At 35.5% G+C, this 24,102-nt stretch overlaps 2 protein-coding genes across 8 annotated transcripts in view; both read left to right on the top strand.

The window, feature by feature from the left end:
* The window catches only part of Rad54b (RAD54 homolog B), a 94,970-nt gene that overhangs the window by 29,621 nt on the left and 41,247 nt on the right, over window positions 1–24,102 (top strand). The gene's annotated exons all lie outside the window — the stretch shown is intronic.
* Window positions 6,572–19,653, top strand: Fsbp (fibrinogen silencer binding protein). Its single transcript, XM_021262651.2, has 2 exons — window positions 6,572–8,477; window positions 12,544–19,653. The coding sequence occupies exons 1-2, from the start codon at window positions 8,104–8,106 to the stop codon at window positions 13,064–13,066; spliced, it is 897 nt and encodes a 298-aa protein (XP_021118310.1). The 5' UTR covers window positions 6,572–8,103; the 3' UTR covers window positions 13,067–19,653.

Raw genomic sequence — 24,102 nt, 5'->3', positions numbered from 1 at the left:
TGTCTGCCCTTGTCCTGTTCCAATAAATTTACTTACTTCATCACTAGAAAGGCCAGCCCCCTTCGACTAAATGTGTAAAAACTGGAACTTTTCTTTGTTCAGTTGCTCAGCCTTGGAACATGAGTCCACTGAAGCCGGTGTTCACCTTAAATAAATCCTCCTGATTCCCATTTGGGCTCTCTTGTCCCTTGAAATTCTACAGCAGTACAACATTTAACATTTACTACAACAGTTAACATTTAACAATACAACATTTAACATTTTTTTTTCACTTCTATAGGTTTTAATACAATTATACATTCATGCTGTGGTGTTAACAATTTTCACATTATTCTTACGACTTTTTTCACCTGACTTATTATGAAGGCACAGTCTAAGAGGATGCACAGCATTCACGATCACAGTTTAGAACAGACACAGAAAGGACTTACCTGAAGTAAACCGAAACCACTGGAATTTGGAGCAACTTGAATATATTTTCATTATGAAAATATTCCTCCTTTTAAACATTGTCTCATTTTGATGTGATGGCAGTTCTAGGTACCCATGATTACTAATATCCGTTCAACGTATAACAGTTGTAATAAAGCACTCACATGACTGGATGGCTAAAGAACTCAACATTTTTAAATAGCTCAGATTTTAAAAAATGGATTCTTCTGTTAAAAGTCCTAACTTCTCATTTCAGTTTACCCTGCGAAAATAAAAGCCTTTCCCTAGACACCTGTCAACTGGGGGGGTGAGGTGGGTGTGCTAGGGATCTAACACAGGGCTTCACGCCCTCTAGGACAACATTTAACATTTAAGGACCAGGTGTTTTTTTGTTGTTTGTTTTGTTGTTTTTTGAGACAGGATCTCACTGTGTAGTTTAGGCTGGTCTCGAACTCACTATGTAGCCTAGGCTGCCCTGGAACTCCCAGTAATCCTCCTGCCTCAGCCTGGCAAATGCTGGGATTGTAGGTGTGTGCCACCACCCCTGGCCTAGGGCTAGGTTTTTGCCAACCTGGTTCTGAAGCAGACTCATTTAGCTCAAAATATTTTTGTACGAAGGACAGTATTTGGTGAAGCAGAAATCCTTAATAGATAGGTGGGAGCTATTCTAAGAAGGTGTACCTAAGTTTAGATTGTCTAGAGTAGAGTCCTGTGATTCAGTTAGCATAAGCAGTGTACATTTTAAAATTTGACTTCAATTTTGTGAAGAGTCTCAAGATTCCTGAATCGTAGGTTTTGATTGTTTTGACTACTTAACATCCCAGAATAACACTACCAGAGCACAATGAAGTGTGAGATATTTAAATGCTGTATCTGAGAATGACTGTTAGTGTTTGGATTAACTCTAGTCTTTGCCCAATTTTTATGTGGCAGATTATTTTTTCAATTCTTCAGATGTTACATTGTGATTATATTCAACATAATCTCATGTGTCTCTTCAGATTTCCTCGGTATCATATGCCTCTAACTTTCCTGCTGCCATTGAAGACCAATCAGTTGCCTCACCTGAGCAATGAGGGCTCTGCTCATTGCTGACCACCGTTTTTGGGCAGCATCGTGCTCTTCCTGTCACTTCCAGTCTGGGATGAAACACCATATCACAGTGTTGGGGTAGTGTTCTGAGCAGCTATGGAGGCTCGATTTCACAGTGAAGTCCACCATAGTTCACTCCTAGTGGGATGGACTTTGACTAATGGGAAATAGGAGACAGAAGGGAACCTGCCAGATAAATTTCCTTTTTTCCTCAGCTCACTCGAAATATGTTTTCTTTTTTGTTCTCTATCAGAAGATGTTCTAGAAGATGCCAAGTGGATGCATTTGCCAAGTGACCTACTGTATCTTTTTGTAGCTATTACTTTGCATTGCTTTACCTGTTTCTTTACCGCAGTTTACCTTTTTTATCCTTGTCCTGTGTCGACTTCTCTCAATGAAAGCACAGGCATTTAATTAGGCCCTATTTTTCCAGAGAACTGGGCTGACAAAGATTAATAATCCTTATCTTGTGTTTACTGGACAGTATCCTAAAATATAGAAATACTTTGAATACTCATAATGGTTTTTGCATAAGAACAGTTCATAGAGGGCTGAGGATGTAGCTCAGTGATATTGTTATCTGGTAGCTCCTTCTAAAACTGGCTTGCCAATTAAACGTTACCGGGTTCTGGGTTGCTGGCCTTTCTCTCTGGAGTTAGACTCCAAGTTCTTCTCTTCTTGAACAAAAAATTGAACAAACTGGGCAAAAAGCAGTGGCAAAGTTTGAGAGAGTAAAAATGGTAAGTGAGGGAAAAACTTTTTTGCTCTGCAGAGCAAGCTTGGGCTGAGTAAAAGGAGAAAAAGCAACATAAAAGGACACCCTGGAGAAAGGGCATGCTACAGTGAAGAAAGTCAGGATATCGGCTTCCTCCTGGAGTGTGGGTCCTTATATGGTGTCCACATCTCGGGGGAACCCGTGAGAACTTCCACGTCTGGGTCCTGAGAGGCAGTGCTGGGATCCCACACCTCAGGCTGAGGTCAGGTGTAGGCCATCCTATTGAGACCCTGCTCCAGTTCAGGAGAGAAGTAGAAGTGCAGGGCTGCTGTGTGTGTTCGTGTTCTGGGATCTTGTAATTAACAGGTCAGGCCTACTTCCCCAGCCAGCTTTGCCACACTCTAATCTTTTTTTTTTTCCATTTGGTACTGGGGATTGAACTCTGGACCTTGTGCTTTCGAGGCAGGAGGTGGAACCACTGAGCTAAATCCCTGGCCCTCTAATCTCCTATCAGTAGAGTACTTGTATACCCTGTGCAAAGTCCTTGAGTTGATCCCCAGCACTGAAAAAAAAAACCTCAGAGAAATTATTCCTTTGCTGTAATTATTCCTTATTATTAATTTTAGTAGTGAGTTTTATCTTTTTTTTAGTAGGAACCTTTTTTATACATTGCAGTGAGATGGTTTACAGCAGATTTCATTTTCTGAAAATGTTATAAACATGTAATTAGTAAAAGTAAGTTTTATTTTAGAAATTTAGCATTTTCAAACCTCACACATTTTTGTGTTTTTTTTTTTTTTTTTTTTTTTTTTGGTACCAGGGATCAAACCCTGGACCTTGTACTTGCAAGGCAGGGACCGGAACCACTGAGCTAAATCCCCGGTCCCCTCACCCATTTTTAGTGGCTAAAGAGTTTAAAATATATTAACTGCTGAGTGGGGATGTAGCTCAGCGGCAGGGTGCTGTCTGGCAAGTGCAAGGCCCTGAGTTCAATTCCCGGTAAAAAAAAAATTAACCGCTATATTTGTTTTCTTCTGAAGGGTAACTTTTTGAACATGTTATGATAATGTAAAAATTGACTATTAATTGGTACATAAATATCCATGTTCATGGACTACAATGTTATATGTAAACATTACATAATGTTCAAATCAGGGTAGGGATATGTGTCTTCTCAAACATCATTTTGTAGTGAAAACATGATAATTAAAAAAATGTAAAGGTTGAACAAATTTTACATTGAACATCCTTATACCAGTCACCTCAAATTTACAATTAAAATTTTGTTATACAGGAATACCTTGGTTCATAAACTCCTCAGTTTGCAAACAAAAACATTTGACAAAATTTTACTTCTGTTCCCAAACTCTGCATCAGGTGACAGACATGACCAAGGCCATCTTCCTCCCACAGACACACAGCCATCTTCCCCAAAATTGGAAAAGTTTGTAAACTAAGACACCACTATATTTGCTTTATTACATATCTATTTATTTGTACATTAGCCTATCTTTTTAAATTTAATTAATTAAAAAAAGTTTTTTTTTTTTTTTTTTGATCTTTTGAGGCAGGGTTTCACTATGTAGTCCAGGCTGATTTTGAACTCACTGTGTAGCCCCGTCTGGCCTGGCCTCAAACTCATCACGATGCTCCTGCCTCAGCCTCCCAAGTTCTGGGATTACAGGTGTGTACCACCACACCCAGCCCCTATCTTCTTTTTATGAATTCTGAAGTTGAACACATTGGTATATTTTCCTCAGAATGATTCTTGCATTTCATTAAGATGATGTACCTAAGTTCCCCATTAAAATATACTATACAGGAAGCTAAATTCTTAATGATATGAGTGGTATGGTTTAAATAAATGGTACCATACAATATATGGATGTAGGTGGATATCTACAACTTGTTTTTTTTTTATTCACTAGGATCAAAGATTAAAAAAGAAGTTGGATGTTAAAGAGGTACAAACATCTTATTCAGTAGCTACAGATTTTATTCAGTAGTTAACTTCAAATAACTAGTGGTGAAACAGATTTCATCTCTTGACAGTAGAGGAGAGAGCTGAGCTTCATTTTAATTTGTGCAGAGGTGACTGGGCCTGTGCACAAATGAGGGGGTAGGGTAGGAGTGGGGCTTCAGGTAAGAGTCAGGGCAGTGAAAAATTACCAAGGGTTGAAGATGGAAAGTTTCTGTATCCCTGTCACCAGACTGGGTCTGAGGATCCTGGAGGCTGAAATAAGGAATGTAACCCAGCCCTTTGAAATAAGTACGGAGGTTCCCTGACTCCCATCAAGGAAAAAGAATTTTCCAGATATGTCAGTAAGATTGGAGAGAAGGATTTATTAGAGGGAGATACAGGACGCACTCAGTGTGCAGGCATTGATACAGTGGGAACTGGGGATCCTTCCAGTGTTTTGGGAGGTGAAAATCTGTGGAATTTGGTAGTCTGTAGCTTTAGTGGGTGGGAGAGGATGGCCCATCCCTGGTGAGAAAATGGTCTACTCCTAGGGGACACCCCAAAAGTGTAGACAAGGACTATTTTCAAGTAAAAGGGAAAGGGCAGACCCATTGCAGCTGTAGTGGAGTTGCTCAGGTTTGCTATTTTGGGAAAAGGGGAAAAAAGTAAAGAAGCTGGGCTTGTGTTCTGAAGCTGCAGTTTTTCTTGACAGTTTTAAAAGTCTTGATCTCCTTGTCTGCTTCTCCTAGCTTTATTTCTTCTGTCCTACATCACTCTCACCAGTGGTGCTGAACAGCACTCTCTTCCTTGCACCCTCATCCATTCTTGACATTTTCAGGCTTAAAAAATTTATGAGTTAATAATGTTTATTTTTTGTAGTACTGGAGATTGAACCCAGGGCCTTTCCACTGCGCTACATCCCTAGCCCTTTTAAAATTTTTAAATTTTGAGACAGTTTTGCTAAGTGGCTAAGTTGCCTGGGCTGGGCTCAAATTTTGGATCTCCTGCCTTTGACTCCCAGAGTGCTGGGATTACAGGTGGGTTCAGTCCTCCAGTAAATCATTTTCATACACATTTTGATACTTAGACTGAATTTTTTCATATTTTCTTAATATTTCATTTCTTAACACATTACGTACCTGTATTTCTCCCCCCAAAATAACAAAATATCTGGATAAAGAACCTTGTGTTCTCTAAAGGTTACACCTAATCTAGCTGTTGATTCTCCTTTACTGTTTTTGAAAGCTTAGAAGAGCTAGAATGACTTTGAATACTTGGTCTGGTTCTTTGGGTGGCTCATTTTTCTTAGTTTGTACCTGTATGGACAAGAATCATTTGGATTAATACAAGTTATGCACCATCTGAAATACTCCTAAAATTGAAACTTTTTACAGTGCTGATGATAAAGGAGAAATATAACTCCCAACCTGCCAGATGTCAGATGTATTTGTGTCCCCTGAAATAAAAGAATTATAAAGTACAAAGGAGGTTAAGGGTAGGAAAGGTTAACTGGGGAACAGGAATAGTCCCTGAGAGACAGGAGGGTCCTGAGTGGGTTGCCGCATGGCCTCTCAATTCGGAATTACTTATAGGCAAGTAGGGCACAGGAATTGCTTCATTGTTTAGTGGTCACCTATCATAGGTGACTGGATTTAAAGTGACCAACTGGGATTCAGGCTCTAGCTCTTTCACACAGTGTTTACAGTAAACTGGGATCTGAGAAGGAACTGGTTAATTTGGATTATAACTTGCTCAGAATTCAGGATCTTGGTAGGGAGTGGGCTACATTCCTCATTGCCTGAGGAAATTCATTCTTTGCCAGGCATCATGGAATGCAGCCCACTCTCTACTAAGATCCTGAAGGGAGGGTGCAGTCTATGTCTGGCTGGTCACTCCATTCTTACACAGGCCCTTCCAGAGCTAACTGCCGTCCTCATAGGCTAACCAAGTATCTTCTACACTGACACGATGTCCCCCAAGTAGAAAATTCCATACTTTAATCTCTTGTGACCAGTTGTGGTTGAAATACAGGTACAAAAGGAATAAATATGAGAAAAAGAAAAAACTCAAAAGTCTTTGTAAATAGGGAGGGGTGGAGGGGTTGAAGGCAGGGTAGGGGAAGGGGGGAAAATAAGAACCAGTATATATCACATAAAGGTACAAATCCCCAATGATGAATGTCATCATATTGTATACCTAAAATGTACCAATAAATTTTAATGAATAAAAGAACTAGCCTAAAATTACTTTTAGGCTATATATATAAATATATATAAAAAAATATAAATATATATATACTGTGTATGAAACAAATGAATTTTGTGTTTAGACTTTAGTCCATTCCTCAAGATATCTTATCATATTATGTATATGCAAATATTCTAAAATCTGAAGAAAATCCAAAACCTGAGATGCTTCTAGTGCCAGGTATTTTGGATAAGGGATATTCAATGTGGGGTAATTTCCTACAGTTTCCTGAGATGTAAAACTCCTCAAAGGCAGTAGAAGGCTAGGGCTATTACAGAATCAGATCATCCAATAAGGTATGCCAGGCAACAAGTACTATTCTATAGAACATACAGCAACTTTGCTTTTTTTTTGGACATAAAGTATTTAAAACTTTTAGCATATTGTCTGGGGTAAAGTGAGACCTCAGTAAATTTATTTATTTATTTTTTGGTACTGGGGATTGAACTGGGGACCTTGTGTTTGCAAGGACCTCAATAAATTTAATTGAATGAAATTTTTGATTTAAGAATGAAAACAAGGAAATTGAGAATTTATAGCATTTCTATAGCTGTATAAGGGTTGTATCTGGATTGACCTTTACCTTTTTCTTGGGCCTTGGATGGTGCTTGGGAGCATTTTTATAGGTGTTCGGTAATTGTTTGACTGAACTGAACCATGTCCAACCATGCTTTTAATTAATATCCCTAACTGGAGAAACATGTTATGAGAAAGTAGGTTTGTTTTGTTTATATAATTTTTCATAAGTTTTCAGACCCGGTCTAAGGAAGGAAGCTGATAGCTTTGCAAATGGCTAGATTAGGTGTTTCCTTTATAATCTAGGTTGTGTGGTTATAGCTAAATAAAAAAAATCCTGCTCTTTTATAACACATGATCAACCATGCTGGTATATTCACACAATATGCAACTAGAATAATTCATTGGTTTAGAACTTAGTGTTTACCTGGTTTTGAGAGTTAGTGTTCTTAAATAACTAAAAATATGCAGGGGCTGATGTAGACTGAAATGAAGGAGAAAGCAGCTTAGCTTTACTGTGTAGTCTGAGCTGGGTGTAACCTAACTAGCTAGAGGATATGCAATTCCTGATTGACAGCAGGACCAGCATTATGCAGATTTTGTCAGGGAGAACACCCCGCTCTCAAACAGGGATTAGATCTGTTAGGAATCCTTGCTTTCACCACATGTATCTTTTAGTTTTCTATTGAATTTGTAAACGAATAGCACAAAACAGTTCCTTCTTTGTTTTTATGAAGTGATAACTGCAGTGCAGTTTCAGTCTATCAGTCAGGCTTACATGTGTGGAAATTCGATAGTCTCACTAAATTAGCTAATTTTTAGCTGTGTTCCATGCTTATCTCTAGACCTTTGTGCATTAAATCCTATCTCGAGCAGTTCTCTTTATACACAAGTGTGTTTTGCTTGTGCCTTCCTGTCTTCAGTGAGAAGCTTTATGTAGGTCAGGTTTGGTTTAAGCAGATTTCCTGAACCTGCGTCAGCTTAAGCTGGAGGAATTTTAATAAACCCTCCCCTGTAGGCGTGGGCCTAAATGAGGCTAGCCTAGTTAAGCCTGATCTTTTTTCTGTTTGTTAAAAGAGCTGAGCAGAGCTGAAGGCTGCGTGGTGTTTTCAGATGCTGCCTACTTAATTTGAGAAGAACAATGGTAGGAAAGGCTAGATCTTCCAATTTTACCTTATCTGAAAAGCTTGATTTACTAAAGCTTGTGAAGCCATATGTGAAAATTCTCGAAGAACACACTAATAAACATTCAGTAATAGTGGAAAAGAATAGATGTTGGGATATCATAGCAGTTAACTATAATGCAATTGGAGTAGACCGCCCTCCTCGAACAGCGCAGGGCCTACGAACCCTTTACAAAAGGCTCAAAGAATATGCCAAACAGGAGCTATTGCAGCAAAAAGAGGCCCAATCAGATTTTAAAAGCAATATTTCTGAGCCAACCAAGAAAGTTATGGAGATGATTCCCCAGATTTCCAGTTTTTGCCTGGTAAGAGACAGGAACCACATACAAAGGTAAGCTTTATTTTATTTTGTTGTGGAAAATTATGGCGCCTCCTATCTATTGGGCTTTGGCTTAGCTGTGATAGAGATATGCATAGTAAGCATCCCCACTACGGGAGCAATGAATAGTGTCTTTGTTTTGCTTTCTTAAAAAAAGAACAGTGAGGCTATAAGGAATTTTTCTGCTGCATTTGATTTAAGCCACTTTTTAACTGTGTTCCCCTCCCCCTTCCCTCCTATAATTTCTAAAAGTAAAGGTTAAGGATGAATAAATGGAATGAAATTTGTGACATGACTTCATAAACTTTTTAAGATTTAAAATTATTTAATTTGCTTCAGAGAGATACTTTTTTCTCATTTAAGATTACAGTTGATTGGATGTTTGAATTTTATATAAAATTTATATAAAGTTAACAGTGGCAGAGAAATGGAACCTTTGCTTTTGTATGAATTGTCTGTCTCTACTTAAAGAATATTCATTGAACTAACAAATAGAACTAAAATCAACAATGAAGTAAAGTTATTAATGACATGATTATATGAAAACAGGTTAAATTATTTTTAGAACATACTTAAAATAAGATGAACACAACTCTAGGGAGTTAATGTCTAATTGGAGATTAAGATTACTTAATAAAATTAAAAGTTTTTGTTTTTATTCCTTAATGGTCTAGTTTCACTTTAGTCTTGAGTCATACAGGAAAGTTAAGCTTTCTCATACTGCTTTGCAAAGATCTCAAACTAGGAATTTAAACATACCCATTACAGCAACCGAGTTCTTTTAGGGGTAGAAGTAATTTTCAGGTTAGATTTCTGTTTTGTATAACTAGTACTTACCTGGGAATCTTCAAAACTATTATCTTGCTACTAATTCAAATTTCAACCTTTGGCAGAAGATAAAAAATGGCAGCTACATTCTTCTGAACCATTTAGGGTAATGTAAACAAACTGTAAACTCCGTGTTGGTTGAGGGGCTTTTCAAACAAAGCTTTTACACAGTGTGTGTTCTTACTGGTAGGAGAGGCATTATGTAAGCAAAATTATTGATTACCTGTGAAATTTCTTTGAATTTAGGCAAGAAATAGGAAAAAAAACTTTTTAGCGAAGTGTAGCTGTTATTTTGTAACTTACCAGGAATATATTTTTGAGCCAAGCTTTTTAGCATACACTGCTTATTTCAACAGATAGTGCAGTAAAAAAAAAATATTGCCAGTGGGATCCAGGACATGGATGCCTAGTGGATTAATACTTGAGGTCACTGGTTAAAATGTTCACTGTGAGGACAAATGATGAGATTGTAATATACTGGATGTCCAATAAACTACACAGTAAAATTGTTTTGTGTTGTGCTGTTTATTCAAAATTTCCACCCTGTATCTCCCCCCAAAACTATGGAGAATTATGGCTTTTGCATTATAGATATAAAACTATATCTTTTGGTTATTAAATTTAGTTTTTTATAATTTGAAAATTTTACCACACATAGAAACTTTAGTTTTAGGTAGTTGCATATTTTAAAAATACAATGAGTATAGAAGAGAAATAAATATGCAAGTATCTGTTTACATTTTGTGTCTGTTTATATCTATATTATAAATGTACACACAATTCTTTAGGACACTAACATTTCTCTGATAACAGATTAATTGATTTATACATTTCTTTACCTATTATTTAAATAATGTGAGTTTTTTAGATTTTGAAGAGAAAAATACAAGAAATATACCATTTAAATTCTTACCTATATCAGTGTCTCATTGGTGTTTTCTCCATAGTAACTTAGTCATTAAATATGTTTATATCTTTCTTGTGCTTATACTTATTCAATTGATGTCTTGACTCTTAATAATTATCTCAAAAGTTTATAATTCTGTAATCTCAGTTATGTTTCTAATATGACAGTTAATCTCAGCAATCCATTTTTTATAAAGAAATATTACTGCTTGTATTACTTAATTTATTGAAAAATACATAACTTTTGTAAATCTAGTTCTATAAATCACATTGATCATGTCTTTATTTTAACCTCTAATATCAGATTAGTCTTTGTTTTTGTAACTTTTTTGATTCTCTTGTTTAGATTCATAAATTTTGCAAGTCCTTTATCATTTTTATGAACTTCTCTAGGGCTTTTAAAAAAATTTTGGTATGGCTTACTTGTAATGTTTTTTTTTTTTTTTTTTGGTACCGGGGATCAAACTCTGGTCCTTGTGCTTGCGAGGCAGGTGGCGGAACCACTGAGATTTGTAATGTTTTAGCTAAAATGGAATGGAATATTCCAGATATAAGCATATTTTTAATTTACAAGGGGATATAATACTTATGTTTATGCTCTATAACTAATTTGGAATAGTAATTATGTAGATTTAAAAAATTTTCATCTGTATCTTTAACCTTTTCCCATTCTAGGTTTTAATAAAGATGTTAATAGAAGCAAATCTTGCTAATTTGAATTACATTTATAGACCACTGTTTGTTTGTTTGTTTTTATTGGTACCGGGGAATCGAACTCAGGACCTTGTGTTTGCAAGGCAGGCGGTGGCACCACTGAGCTAAATCCCCAGCCCTATAGACCATTGTTTTGCTTTTGGGACATATAAAATGACAAAAAAAAGACAAGAACAAAAACAAAAGGATTTAATTTTCAAAGAGATTACTATATGCTCTCTATGTATCTTGTTGAGTTCCTTCATTTCTCTCTTAGGCAAATATCTGTTATTTTTGGCAATTTTGTGCCAGTAGTGACATATGGGGAATTCTGATTTTTTCCCTTATGTTGTACTTGAACTTGCTCCAGCATTTTAATCTTCCAAGTAGAATGTATTGTTAATGATGTTACTTATCACTTATAAAGTGTTCTCTAAGTAATGTTGACATGATTCTATTAATATCTCAATAATCTCTTTTCCTCTTGTAACTTTAAGTTAGGCAGAAGTATAAATTGAGAAAACTTAAAGAACAAGGATTATATATTATTAACAATTCATTTACACATGAAACTCTTTTTAAAAAAACAGAATTTTGGGCCGGGAATTTAGCTCAGTGGTTCTGCTGCCTGTGTCGCAAGCGTAAGGACCCGAGTTCAATCTCTAGTACCAAAAAACCAAAAAAACAGAATTTTAAAGTGCATTGTGTTTATAAAATTAAAAAAATATGCTAAAGTTTAAGTTATGCCAAAACTTTAGTTGGCTTTATTAGGAATGCATATGTTATGAGAGTTTTTGTAAATTTAATAAACTTTCAGTATATCTATAGAAGGCATTTAGAAACAGTTTACTTAAAAAATCATTTGTTCATTTATGTATTTGGCATATAGTGAGCACCTGCTATGTTTTAAAGTACAGTGCTGTATTACGCTAGGTGCTGGGTATATACTGATGGATAAAACCCTTGCTTCTGTGAACTTTAACTCATAATACTACTCAGGATAGGTAAAGGAAAAATGACATTCTATCTGAAATAGGACAATTAGGCTAATCTCCAGATAGTTATGAAAAGGCAGAAAATGGTACCTTCTGTAGATGGTTTTCCACTGTTTTCTTAGAAGTTATGGGTCTTGACTTTTTAGATCACTCTGGGAGAACAGCAGGTCTAGCTGTAAGGTGTAGGGAGAGCAAGGCCCAGAATACACGAAATGACCCTTTACACCATTTAAGAACCAAAAAAGGCTGTAGGGATAATTGATCTTTGAGAGCTTAAAAATGGATTTTCTTATTTACCTCATTACCCTTCTAAAATATTTGTAATTTCCTGTCCTTTTAAAATCCTAATTATAAAGTTAAGGATGGAAGGCTAAGGATGTATCTCAGTGGTAGAGCACTTGCCTAGCATGCCGCAGGCTGTGGGCTCAATCCACAGCACCACAAAACAAAACCAAAGAAAGGTTAAGGATGGAGTAGACCAATATATATTTATTTTTCACATTTTAATCTTAGTCACTTTAATTTGTTACTGTCAGGATTCAACTTTTGTTTCATAATTTTTGTTATACCTTTATAATTTAATGTATATTAAATATGAAATTATGCTATAGATACACTCTGATTTACATTTTATAATGCTTTTTTATGTGCTATAGTGCAAACTTGGATGAGGCTGCACAAGCTGGTACCAGTTCACTACAGGTAATGTTGGATCACCATCCTGTTGCTATTACAGTGGAGGTAAAGCAAGAAGAAGATATTAAACCTCCTCCACTGGTTTTAAATCCTCAACATAGTAATACTTTAGAGCAAAGAGAAGAACATGAATTAATACATGTTATGGAAAGATCTTTATCACCATCACTGTCGTCCGTTGATATGAGAATGACATCGTCTCCATCTTCTATTCCAAGGAGAGATGATTTTTTTCAGCATGAGAGTGGAGAACACATTAGGTCACTATCAGGGTATGATCCTCAGATCCTGCAAATGTTGAAAGAGGAGCATCAGATAATTTTAGAAAATCAAAAAAATTTTGGATTATATGTTCAGGAAAAGAGGGATGGATTGAAAAGAAGGCAGCAGCTAGAGGAAGAGCTACTAAGAGCAAAAATTGAAGTGGAGAAGCTGAAAGCAATTCGCCTACGACATGATCTACCTGAATATAATTGTCTCTAAGATATTTTTCGCAATCTTACAATTAGAAAATTTTAATTTTGGCCAAATTTACTTTAATTGGGGAATATCCTGAAGCAGAATGCATGTTCTTGAATAATGCAGATACCTGTTGTGAACAAGTTTTTGACATAATTTCTTTTTAATTTTTGACATGTCTTTTAAATTTAATATTCTTTTTAGATATTCAAACTTAATGATTGCTCTCTGTGGTAATATTTTTCATTGTCTTCCCTGTTTTTTTCCTAAAATATTTAGTTGTTAGCCTTACAGAGATTTTTTTATTTTCCTCATTAAAATATACATAAATTTGTACACACATGTACTTTTTTTTTTTTTGAGACAGGGTCTCACTATGTAGTTCAGGCTGGCTTTGAACTTACTATGTAGCTCAGGCTGGCCTTGGACTCAGCGATCCTCTTGCTTCAGCCTTCCAAATGCTGGCATTATGGGTATGTGCCACCATGCCCAGCTTCCAATATACATTTTCTTTCAGAGTTCTGAAGTCTTCAGCATTTTTAGAACTTTGAAAGGTAAAATTAAAATTTTTTTGGTTTAGGTTTTGTTTTGTTTTTTTGTTTTGAGACAACATCTTGCTGTGTAGGTTGGCCTTGAACTTGCTATGTATTTTATGATGCTGGCCTCAAACTTTTGTTTCTTTTGTTTCAGCTTCATGAGTGCTGGGATTACAGGCATGCCCCACCATGACCAGTTTATAATTAAAGGGCTTTAAGTCAGTCCAATTTAGAAGCTATATTAATTTAATAACAAGAAGCTTATATCTAAACCTTTTTTTTTTGGTACTGAAAATCAAACTCAGGGCCTCACAATTGCCAGGTAGGCACTGTGCCGCTGAACTACATCCCTGGCCCTCTATGAACTTTTTTAATGTTTTCATTTTTTGAAGGACTGAGTCCTATATATATATATATTTTTTTTTGTACTGAGGATCAAACTAGGGACCTTGCACTTGTGAGGCAGGTGGTGGAACCACTGAGTTAAATCCTGGCCCTGAGTCCTAGATTTTCAAGATAGAAGATGTTTGGAAAAGAGTTTTTCTCACCTCTTCAGTTTAGAAGTAAGGGAACTGAGGTCCAGGGAGAACTTCAGGTAACAAAAGTACGGCAGAGCAAGGGCTAAATACTATTGTTTTTGGTAATTTTTCTCCCTGTTTGTTATATGTAGAAGGATTAATCCACTAAAATATTCTTCAGGTTGAAAAATTAGAAGAATTTATTTCATTAAAATTGCTTTTAAAGATTGTTAGGTTATGAAATCAAGGGAATTGTATCATTACCCCATCTCTCCTCCCTTTTTTATTTTTTATTTTTGAAACAGGGTATCACTGTGTAGTTTGGGCTGGACTTGAACTCAATATTGTAGCCCATGCAGGCCTTCAACTCAAGGTGATCCTTCTGCCTCAGCCTTCAAGTGCTGCGATTACAGACATGCGCCGCCACACCCGACTCTCTTTTTCTTTATTATCCTGCAAAATTAGAACAGATATTTTATTAAAGCTACTACAGCATATATATATTTAATACATGCACTTATATACACATATGTACTTATATGTACTTAGATATATACTTGTGTACACATTATATATGTACTTATATGTATATGTATAATGTATGTAGTACATGTAATATATATACATATCTTATGTGTATGTATTCATTTATATTTGGTGCTAAGTGTTAAACTAGGCCCTGCATATACTAGGCAAGTGCTATACCACTGAGCCACACCTTCAGCCCAATGGTATTACATATTTTGATGGTGTGATTTAAGGTTATATCTTTATTTTATTTTATTTTTATGGTACTGGGGATCGAACTCAGGACCTTGCGCTTGCGAGGCAGGTGGCAGAACCATTGAGCTAAATCCCCAGCCCCATATCTTTATTTTAAATGCCTTATCCTGGGAAGGGTTTCTTTCACAGTAAAAATCAGAATAAAAAGATGAAAATTTTAAAAAGCAAAAGTTCATACTAGTTTATAATTTATGATATAATGTGGTAGTCCTTTTTGGTAAATACTGCTAGTTTAGTATTTGTGGAAATAAAACCTCAATTTTTAAAGCACGTATACGAAAGTTGTGATTAACCTTTAATATGTGTATTCCTTAAGGGTTTCTGTTTTTGCTGGGATCTTGTTTAAGCAGGATTTTAAGCCAAGCTTTGGAATGGGGAAGGTAGAGTCTCAGCAGTATCAGGGCAAAAGGATGTTTGAGATCAGTGAGGACTTGAGAAAAGGCAAAGAGAATAGGAAAAAGTGAATCAGAGTATACAAGTGTGAATATACTGCTAACCAGTTGATTTCAAGTGAGTGTAGAGAGAGCTAATTTGGTAACCTGGACTAGGGCATCTTGCTAGACTAAATGGTTTTGCTTCTGTTGAGTTCATGCAGAAATTTTACACATAGGAATAAGCCAGGTATCTACATTTTATGTGAAAATTTCTAATTTAAAAATGCTTGCCAGTAGTTAAAAAATAATTTTCAAACACTGTATAGACATGGGAGTGGACCTCATGCCCCACTGAGCTTTCAGTTTGTGGCCTTCAGAGTAGAGCAGTGGTCCCGAGCATAGAGCTGGAGCAGCAGCAGCAGTATTGCTTGCGAACTAGTTAGAAATGACACTCATTCCAATTGAGTCAGAAATTCTGGAGATGGGGCCTGGCCCCTTTCAGAGAAACTGATGCTAGCTAAACTTTGAGAACAATGCAGTAGGAAATTTCAGAACTTAGTATGGTGCTTAAATCATGCTAGAATCTCAAAAATTTTTGTTGAAAGGTAAAGTGGTCAGAAGTGAACTGAGGGATATCAGTTTGGATGTTGGTTGGTGCCAGATTACAGATTACGTTAAATTCTGCTTTTAAGGAGCCAGACAACTGAATGTATGGTAGATAGCCATTGATGGCTTTTGTTTATGGAGATATGATTAAAGCTGGGATTCTTACGAAGAGTGTTACAATTGCATTTAGGAATAGGTATTGTAGTGAAAGGAAATTAAATCAGAAATTTACGTTATGGCTATAGAAATAGAAAAAATAAAGTGAATTCTTATGTGTACTTAGTTACTTAATTTCATTGGTTAAATAGAGTATTTTATACCTGCTATTAGATTAGGTTTTTTATTATAAAAATGTTTTGAACATATAATATATTCCTTTGACAATTTTATCTTTGGTTTTTAATCTGTGCTATGACTTTGAGTGTAATGAATCTTCTAGTTTGACGTAATATTTTTATTATATGATTCTATTAATTACATCTTTACAGTAGAAACTTAAAATTACTGGAAGCAAATTACTATACAAAATTTAATTCATATTATAATTTTAGCATGCCTACCACTTAAAGTTGATAATGTTCAATTTGAGTGTTTACTTTGTACAGTGAAATTAGTTTTTCCAGAGTGTGTATTGTGGCATATTAATTCTGTGAGATGTTTCTAGAAAATAGTTCTGTGTTCAAACATGTATCTTTTTTGATGGTTTGGTTCTGAAATCAATGTGAAAAGTAGGAAATTTATGTATATACAAAGTTGCCTTTGAAAAGTCCTTTGCTGCTCATAAATAGTATAAACATAATTTGTTATAATCATTTTTATCCAACATTGTTCAAGCTTGCTGTATCTTTGGTTGTTTCACATGTCCTACTCCTTAGTATTAGGAGTATTAGCTGTATAAAATAAAAAACCTTACTCTTATTTGTCTTTAGACACCAGAATTACATTTGTTGCAGTGCTTACTGTAGCAATTTTTCTGAGTCAATCTTGTTTAATTTTAGTTGGCAAAAGTTTAAATGAATATAATTCTGCTCCATTCTCTTACCACCTCCCTTATGCAACCATACCACAATTTTGGGAAATCTTGGATACTGATTTAACCACAGAATCCTTTTTTAGAGGTTGTTAACTGTCTTGCAGAGCATGTTGGGGAAATTCTGAGCTACATTGGTCCTTTTTTTTAAATATGGAGACTTTCTGAGTTTGGGGAGTACTTACCAACTTTTACTTGCAGTTTTTGCTGAGGACAAGTTTCAGTAAGGGGAGTGTAGCGTAGGAAACTCAGGTAAGAGCAGTAGAATATACATTGAGCCTTCCAGACATCCTGTGTGTCCTAGTGAACTGTCTGGGAGCTTATGTGCAACATGTAATGCTGGGAAAATAGAGTGTTAGACCTGATGCTGTAGAAGTGTTTTAAATTTGAAAAATAAGGTTAAAATATCATTTAATGCATAAGTAATTTAGATAGTAGTTAGATTATTTTTGCCACCTTTCTTTCTCTCTCTCTTTTTTTTTTTGGTACCCAGGACTGAATTCAGGACCTTACGCTTGCCAGGCAAGCGCGGTGCCATTGAGCTAAATCCTCGACCCTCTTTCTCTTATTGATATGAACTTAAACGAATATTATTATTGTGACTTACAGTTTTTTAAACAAAAAGTATGATTTATAATGGCATCCTGAAAAAAGTTAAACCTTTTCATTTCTAAAAAATGACAGCTTTCTTGAAATAGTCAAATTAAATCCCCCCCGTTTTTTGTACTGGGGATCGAACTTAGGACCTTGTGTTTGTGGGGCAGGCGCGGTGCCACTGAGCTAAATTCCTGGCCCTAAATCCTTTTATTTTGTATAATGACCAACTTGCTGTTATTTCATTTTTGAAGCTCTGCTATCTTCTGTGAAAATTTTAAAATTAGTTATTTTCCATGTGCCTTTTTTAAAAAATAATGTCAAATTTTAGATAGATATGTTTAAATATCTTAGAGTGGAATAAATTGTATTTAATACATATTGTTGATGGTAGTTAAATGATTTGTTAATACATGTTCTTTTAAGTACCAGATAATACATTGTACTGTACCCTTTTTTGTTGTCATAAGTCAATGAATTTGGTACAACAGAGGTAAATTTTTTTGATGAGGTAAGATGGAATTTATTTAGGTGACTGTATTATAATAAATACCAAATGTACCGTATCTGTCATAATACACTTTTTTCAAATGTTAAGATCCATGAATTCTCAAAACCAAATACTCAGTGGTAAATTTGTATATATTTAAAGATAATTGACATATGGTTGCATACTTAAAAATACAAGAGTAAATTTGTAAAATACAACCTAATTAAACATTAACAGAATCCTGTTTTTTATACAGTTTGAAGTATTATTTAATGTGTTTTTATGTATCTTTTAAATTGATTAAAACTAGTGGCTATAACTTGAAATTGTATTATTTATTTTAAATTTTAATTGCTTTGTAAATTGTGGTACACTAAGTAAATGCAAATAAAAATGCCATTCAAGTCAGCCCAAGCAATTTAAGCTAAAGTAGATATATCATTCAAATTTTACTTTATTCAGTCTTTTGTGTTTTATAATTATGTGTAAATTCACCTCTGTTACAAAGATTGTCACTCTCAACATTTTAAGAAGCATATAGAAAAAGTTCAAAGCATTTCATAGTAAATATTCATGTACCTAACACCTAGATTTTGCAATTAATGTTTGTTATGTTTATTTAATTACTTTCATCCATCTATGTATCCAACTCATTATTTTTAAAGAAGAAAGGTCATTTTAAAGAATGTTACAGGCCGGGCGTGGTAACACATATCTGATATCCTGGCATGTGGAGAGGGCCAGGGATTTAGCTCAGTGGTTCTGCCGCCTGCCTCGAAAGCTCAAGGTCCCAAGTTTGATTCCCGGTACCAAACAAACAAACAAATCCTGGTACTTGGGAGGCTAAGGCAAAAGGATTACTGTGAGTGCCATGAGTTTGAGGCCAGTCTAGGCTATGTAGTGAGTTCAAGGCTAGCCTGAACTACATAGCAAGACTTTGTCTCAAAAAAAAAAGCAAGAAATATAAAAATAATAAAACATGTTTGAGAATTAGACTAGTTTACCTCTTAATACTTCAGCGTATGTATTATTAACTATTGTTCAGTATTTGTGTTTATGTATATTTTTAGCTAAAATTTGTATACAGTAAAATGAAATCTTAAATGTACCATTGTTTGTTGCTCAAACTTGTGTCAAGATTTAGAATGGGGGCAGATGTGGTGGCTCACGCCTGTAATTGTAGCATTTGGGAGGCAGAGGCTGGAGAATCTCCAGTTCAACTATGAGTTTGAGGCCAGCCTGAATTAGGTAGCAAGACCCTGTTTCCAAAAAAAAAAAAAAAAAAATTTAAATGGGGCTAGAGATGTAGCCCAGTGGTAGAGCAACATCCTAGCATATGTGAGGTCCTAGGTTCATTTCTCAGAGGGGTGGGAAGATGGGACATTCCTAATCAGCCCGCTGGGACCTCAGGCAACCATTGTTCTAATTGTTTAAAGATCCTAGATAAGTGTTTGGGAACTTCATGTAATTGGAATCATATGCTATACATACTTTCCCCTCATCTCATTGGTTTTAATATTCATAAGTTTTTATCTCCTCTTCAGTGGTTCATTACTTTTTATTGCTGAGTTGTATTCATTTGTGTGAATTTACTAGTTTATCAATTTATTTTTGATCGACTTCTGGGCAACTTCTAGATTTTTGTCAGTTTTGAATAAAGTTTTTTTTTTGTTGGTACCAGGGATCAAACTTTGGGACCTTGTGTTTGCGAGGCAGGTGGTGGAACCACTGAGCTAAATCCCCGGCCCTGTATAAAGTTTTATGGATACTCTTGTACAAGTTTATTGTGGACACAAGGCTAGATTAGGGAACATATGCATTTAATCTTTAAGAAATTGCTGGACCTTTATCCAAAATAATTGGATCATTTTATACTTCCATCAGAAGTATGAATTTGACATGTATACTCATTCCGAAAATGATTTTTTTGGGGGGGGTACTGGAGATTGAACTCAGGACCTTGTGCTTGCGAGGCAGGCGCTGGAACCACTGAGCTAAATCCCCGGCCCTGAAAATGATTTTTAATGCAAAGAAATAGGGGTTCTCTTTATATACTTAGTTGACATTCAATTTTTAAAAATTTGGTACAAAGAACTATGGATGATTATCAGTTTGAAGGGATTGTATGTTGATGTTTGTATATTTTTTAGTGTAATAAAAATTTTCAGTCTTAAATTTATGTTGATATATGTTAATGCATATTAAAAGTTCTGGCAGGTTTTGATAATTTTAAACCTCAAAATCAATCTGTAAGAATGTTTACGTTCTTTATTGAATTTGATTATATGAGACATTTTAAATTTCATTGAACTATCAAAAACAACTTGTATATTTGGAAATATTAAGGCACAAAAGAATATTAAAGGCTTGGGTTTATGGAATGTATAATTAAGTTATTCTATGCTTAGGAATCATTCATTAAGATGATAATGCCCATTTTTAGTAGTATTAAATGACATTATGTTCCTCAAAGTAGGGTTTTAAGCATTCTTGTGAATCTTGCTAAAGGCCTTGTGGGGCCTTCATGTATCTTGCTTATGCAGGCCATGGTTTGGTATTGATCTGGGAAATACTTTCATAGGGTGGAGGGAGCGATTGATTAAATTCAAGTTTAGAAATAAAAATTATTAGAGTAAAATTTACAGATGTTTAGTGTGGAACATAATCAGTCAATATTTTCTGTAATACAAGTAGGCTAGATATAGGAGGTTATGTTCCATGATCCCATGTTCCTAGTGATCTTCAGTTTGCTAATCCAATGCTCATAAGTCTGTTAGGTAGGCGTTAGTATTACTTTCATTTTATAGAGTCATAAACTGGCACAAAGGGTTAAGTACTTTGTTCAGGGTCATCTAGTTAATAAGTGGCAGACTCAAGACTCAAAATCAGGCAGTCTGGCTCCATAATTTGTTCTTCTGTGGCTCTGCAAAAGAAAGGATCTATACAAGTCTGAAAGCCTTAAAAAAAGTTAATTTTAGGGAATTTCTGTTATCAGAACTTAATTATCATCATTTGTTCTCCAGCTTTTTGGGGGCTGAATGGGGAAGGTCTTGGATATAACAATCATCTTTTAGACCCTGAGAATACACCAGAGTATTTGATATAGGATGTTTTTCCCAGCCATTTTGATGAGAAATTCCTTTTACTCCTGCCTTAGGGCAATCATGAATTATTTAAAGGGGAATTATTTTTTCTCTTGGATAACCTAGTGAAAAACAGAGCAAGTTTTTAAAATGTGGAAAGTACTGTAATGTTTTATTTAGTGCATAATGACTACACCTGTTAGAAAAATATAAAAAGAAAGCTAAAATAGGCTCAAGAAGCTGGACTTGGTGGTGTGCTGTAATCAGCACTTGGAAGCTGAAGCAGGAAGATCACAAGTTTAAGCCTCGCCTCCCTGAGTACTGAGATTACAGGTATGCACCACTGTAGTCAGCTCCCGTGTTTTTTATTAAAGCTAAAAAACTTAAAACTTTCTCTGGGAAAATAAAGCTTGGTAAAACAGCAAAACAACACATGACAACTAATTTAACTAAAAACTGGTCAGTTTTCTTGACTAAATGATGGATCAATACAATCTTGATAAAACTGGGTTACGCTGTCAGGCTCAATGTCACACACTTGTAACTCCAGCATTCAGGAGAATGAGGCAGGAGGATTGCCTTGAGTTTGAGGCCAGCCTGCAGTATTTAGGGAGACTCTGTCTCAAAAAACAAAACTCTAAAAACCTAAACAACAACAGAAAAACCTTGGGTTGGTAAAAGCTATCATATATAAAGTAACTGATGAATCACATCTTTGTTTTACAGTTTACTTGGAAAATAATTGATCAAATTGTAAAATGAAAATAAAAATGGACAGACAATAATGGAAGAGTTATTTCCTAAAGCTACTTTATCATTGAAAATTAATTTTAAGAGAACTTTTTTTTAAAGTGCTGGGGATCGAACCCAGGGTCTTGCACCTGCTAGCCTAGGGAAGCTCTGAGCCACACCCCCAATCTCAAAATAACTATCTTAATTATTTTTCAAGAAAATAAATAAAAATGCACCTAGAGTGAAAATAGTAGTTTTAAAGAATACTTGTTTGGGAACAAAACAGATTCCTCCTTTCAGGGCTTGATAGTTCGGTGGGAAAGGCTGACAGTACTTTGTTACATGTTTATTGTTCATATAATAACTTGTTCAAGTTTGGGCAACCAGAGAAATTTAGTCTGTTAGTAGAGTGAGTAGAACTTAATTTGGGTCAGCATGTTGAGGGGAGACAGGTAAAGGCTCCTGGGTGAGAAGTAGCACGCTTCCTTCACAACCATAAAGATGAATGGATTTTAAGAAAAAGGAATATGTGATCAGATTTACATTTAAAAATCGATAACTAGTAAATGTGGGAAATGCTTTTTTAAAGAATAGAGGGGGCAAGGGAAGAGCTCAGACTTGTTGGGAAGATCTTGCAATAGTTCAGAAATCCTTAATACATAGTTCGAAGTAAGTGGAAGCAATGGAAAAGATAAAATAGTGCATCACTCTGGTAACCTTACAGAGCAGCTGTGGTGAACCTGTGGCACACGTGCTGCAGCAGACTGGACTTTATCATTGAAAGCTCTGAAAAAGGTTTGCCGTCACTGTTGTAGAGGCTTGAATTGTTTGGACTGTGGTTCACTGGCTGTGGGACTGAAGATGTGGACAATGTCAAGAATTTTAATTTTCTGACGTGAACAATATGTCTGAATGGATAAACACAATGTAGTATATACATACAATGGAATGGTATTCAGCCATAAAAGGAATAAAATGCTAAAACATGTATGAGCTTTGAATACATTACGGTGAGTGAAAGAGGCCAGTCACAAAGATCAAATACTGTGTGATTTCGACCATATGAAATGTCCAGAGCAGAGACATCCATAGAGATAGAAAGACTAGTGGTTGCTTAGGGTGAGAGTGTGGGGTTAGAGTGGGGAGATTGGGTGGTGATAGCTAAAAATATGGAATTTCTGCTTCAGTTGTTGAACATGTTTTAAAATTGGCTGTGGTGACAGGTGCACCTAACAGTATATTAAAAATGAATTGTGCACTTTATTTGGAACTGTGTGGAATGTGAACTACATCTCAATAAACGTGTTTAAAAATACATATACACATGGGGAAGGGGAGGGCCAGGGATTTAGCTCAGTGGTTTTGCCACCTGCCTCACAAGCACAAGGTCCTGAGTTTGATCCCCGGTACCCCCCCCAAAAAAGATGGGGGAAAAGGTAGGATTGAGAGGGAGAGGAAAGGGCATTGAAAGTGACCAAAATACCTTATGTATGTGTACCTGTTTCCCCAAATGAACAATTATTATGTATCAGAAATATATACCAATTAAAATATACCCTGAAACAACATACTCATTAGATGGGCTAAAATTTTTAAAGAAACTGACAATACCAAGTGTTGGAAAAGGATGTAGAGCAATTGGAAGTATATCCTGTTGGAAGGGATATGAAACAGCACTTGGGAAAACAATTTGGAAGCCTCTTTAAAAGTTAAACGTACTCCTAGAAGCAGCCTCCCAAGTGCTGAGGTTATGGGGATGAGCCAGTGTGCCCAACATGTCTTGGGATTTTGTTGGTATCATAGTGACTATGATTTTGGGGAGAATTACTATCTTAACAGAATTTAATGTTCTAATCCATTAAGTAGATGCTTTATTTAGATCTTTTGGTTTTTTTGGTACTGGGGATTGAACTCCGGACTTGTGCTTTGTGAGGCAGGCACCAGAACCACTGAGCTAAATCGCCAGCCCTATTTAGGTCTTTGTTAATTTCCTTCAACAAAGTTTTTAATTCTTTGAGTAGAAGACTTGGGTGCCTTTAGTTAGATATTTTTCTAAGTATCCATCTGTAATTTTTTTGGAGTTAATTGTGAATAGTATTAAAAATTTAATTTTCTGATTATTTCTTGCTGGTCTATAAGAATACAATTGGTTTTTTGTTTTTGTTTTTTGGTACCAGAGATTGAACTCGGGTCCTTTTGCTTGTGAGACAGGTGACATAACCACTGAGCTAAATCCCCAGCCCTTACAATTGGTTTTTTGCCCATGAACCTTGCATCCCTTGACCCTGTTAAATGTTTTATTAAATTTAGCCAT

Source organism: Heterocephalus glaber, unplaced genomic scaffold, assembly GCF_053883595.1.
Source record: "Heterocephalus glaber isolate CG9 unplaced genomic scaffold, H.glaber_assembly_v1.0 deba00001555, whole genome shotgun sequence".
Taxonomy (NCBI): domain Eukaryota; kingdom Metazoa; phylum Chordata; class Mammalia; order Rodentia; family Bathyergidae; genus Heterocephalus; species Heterocephalus glaber.
This window is presented reverse-complemented; position numbering and strand designations above follow the sequence as displayed.

Bases quoted from the DNA above. Each gene is read 5' to 3' on its own strand.
- Fsbp (XM_021262651.2), top strand. From the start codon at position 8,104: ATGGTAGGAAAGGCTAGATCTTCCAATTTTACCTTATCTGAAAAGCTT. The intron at 8,478-12,543 runs GTAAGCTTTATT...TATGTGCTATAG, and splicing joins GACAGGAACCACATACAAAG to TGCAAACTTGGATGAGGCTG.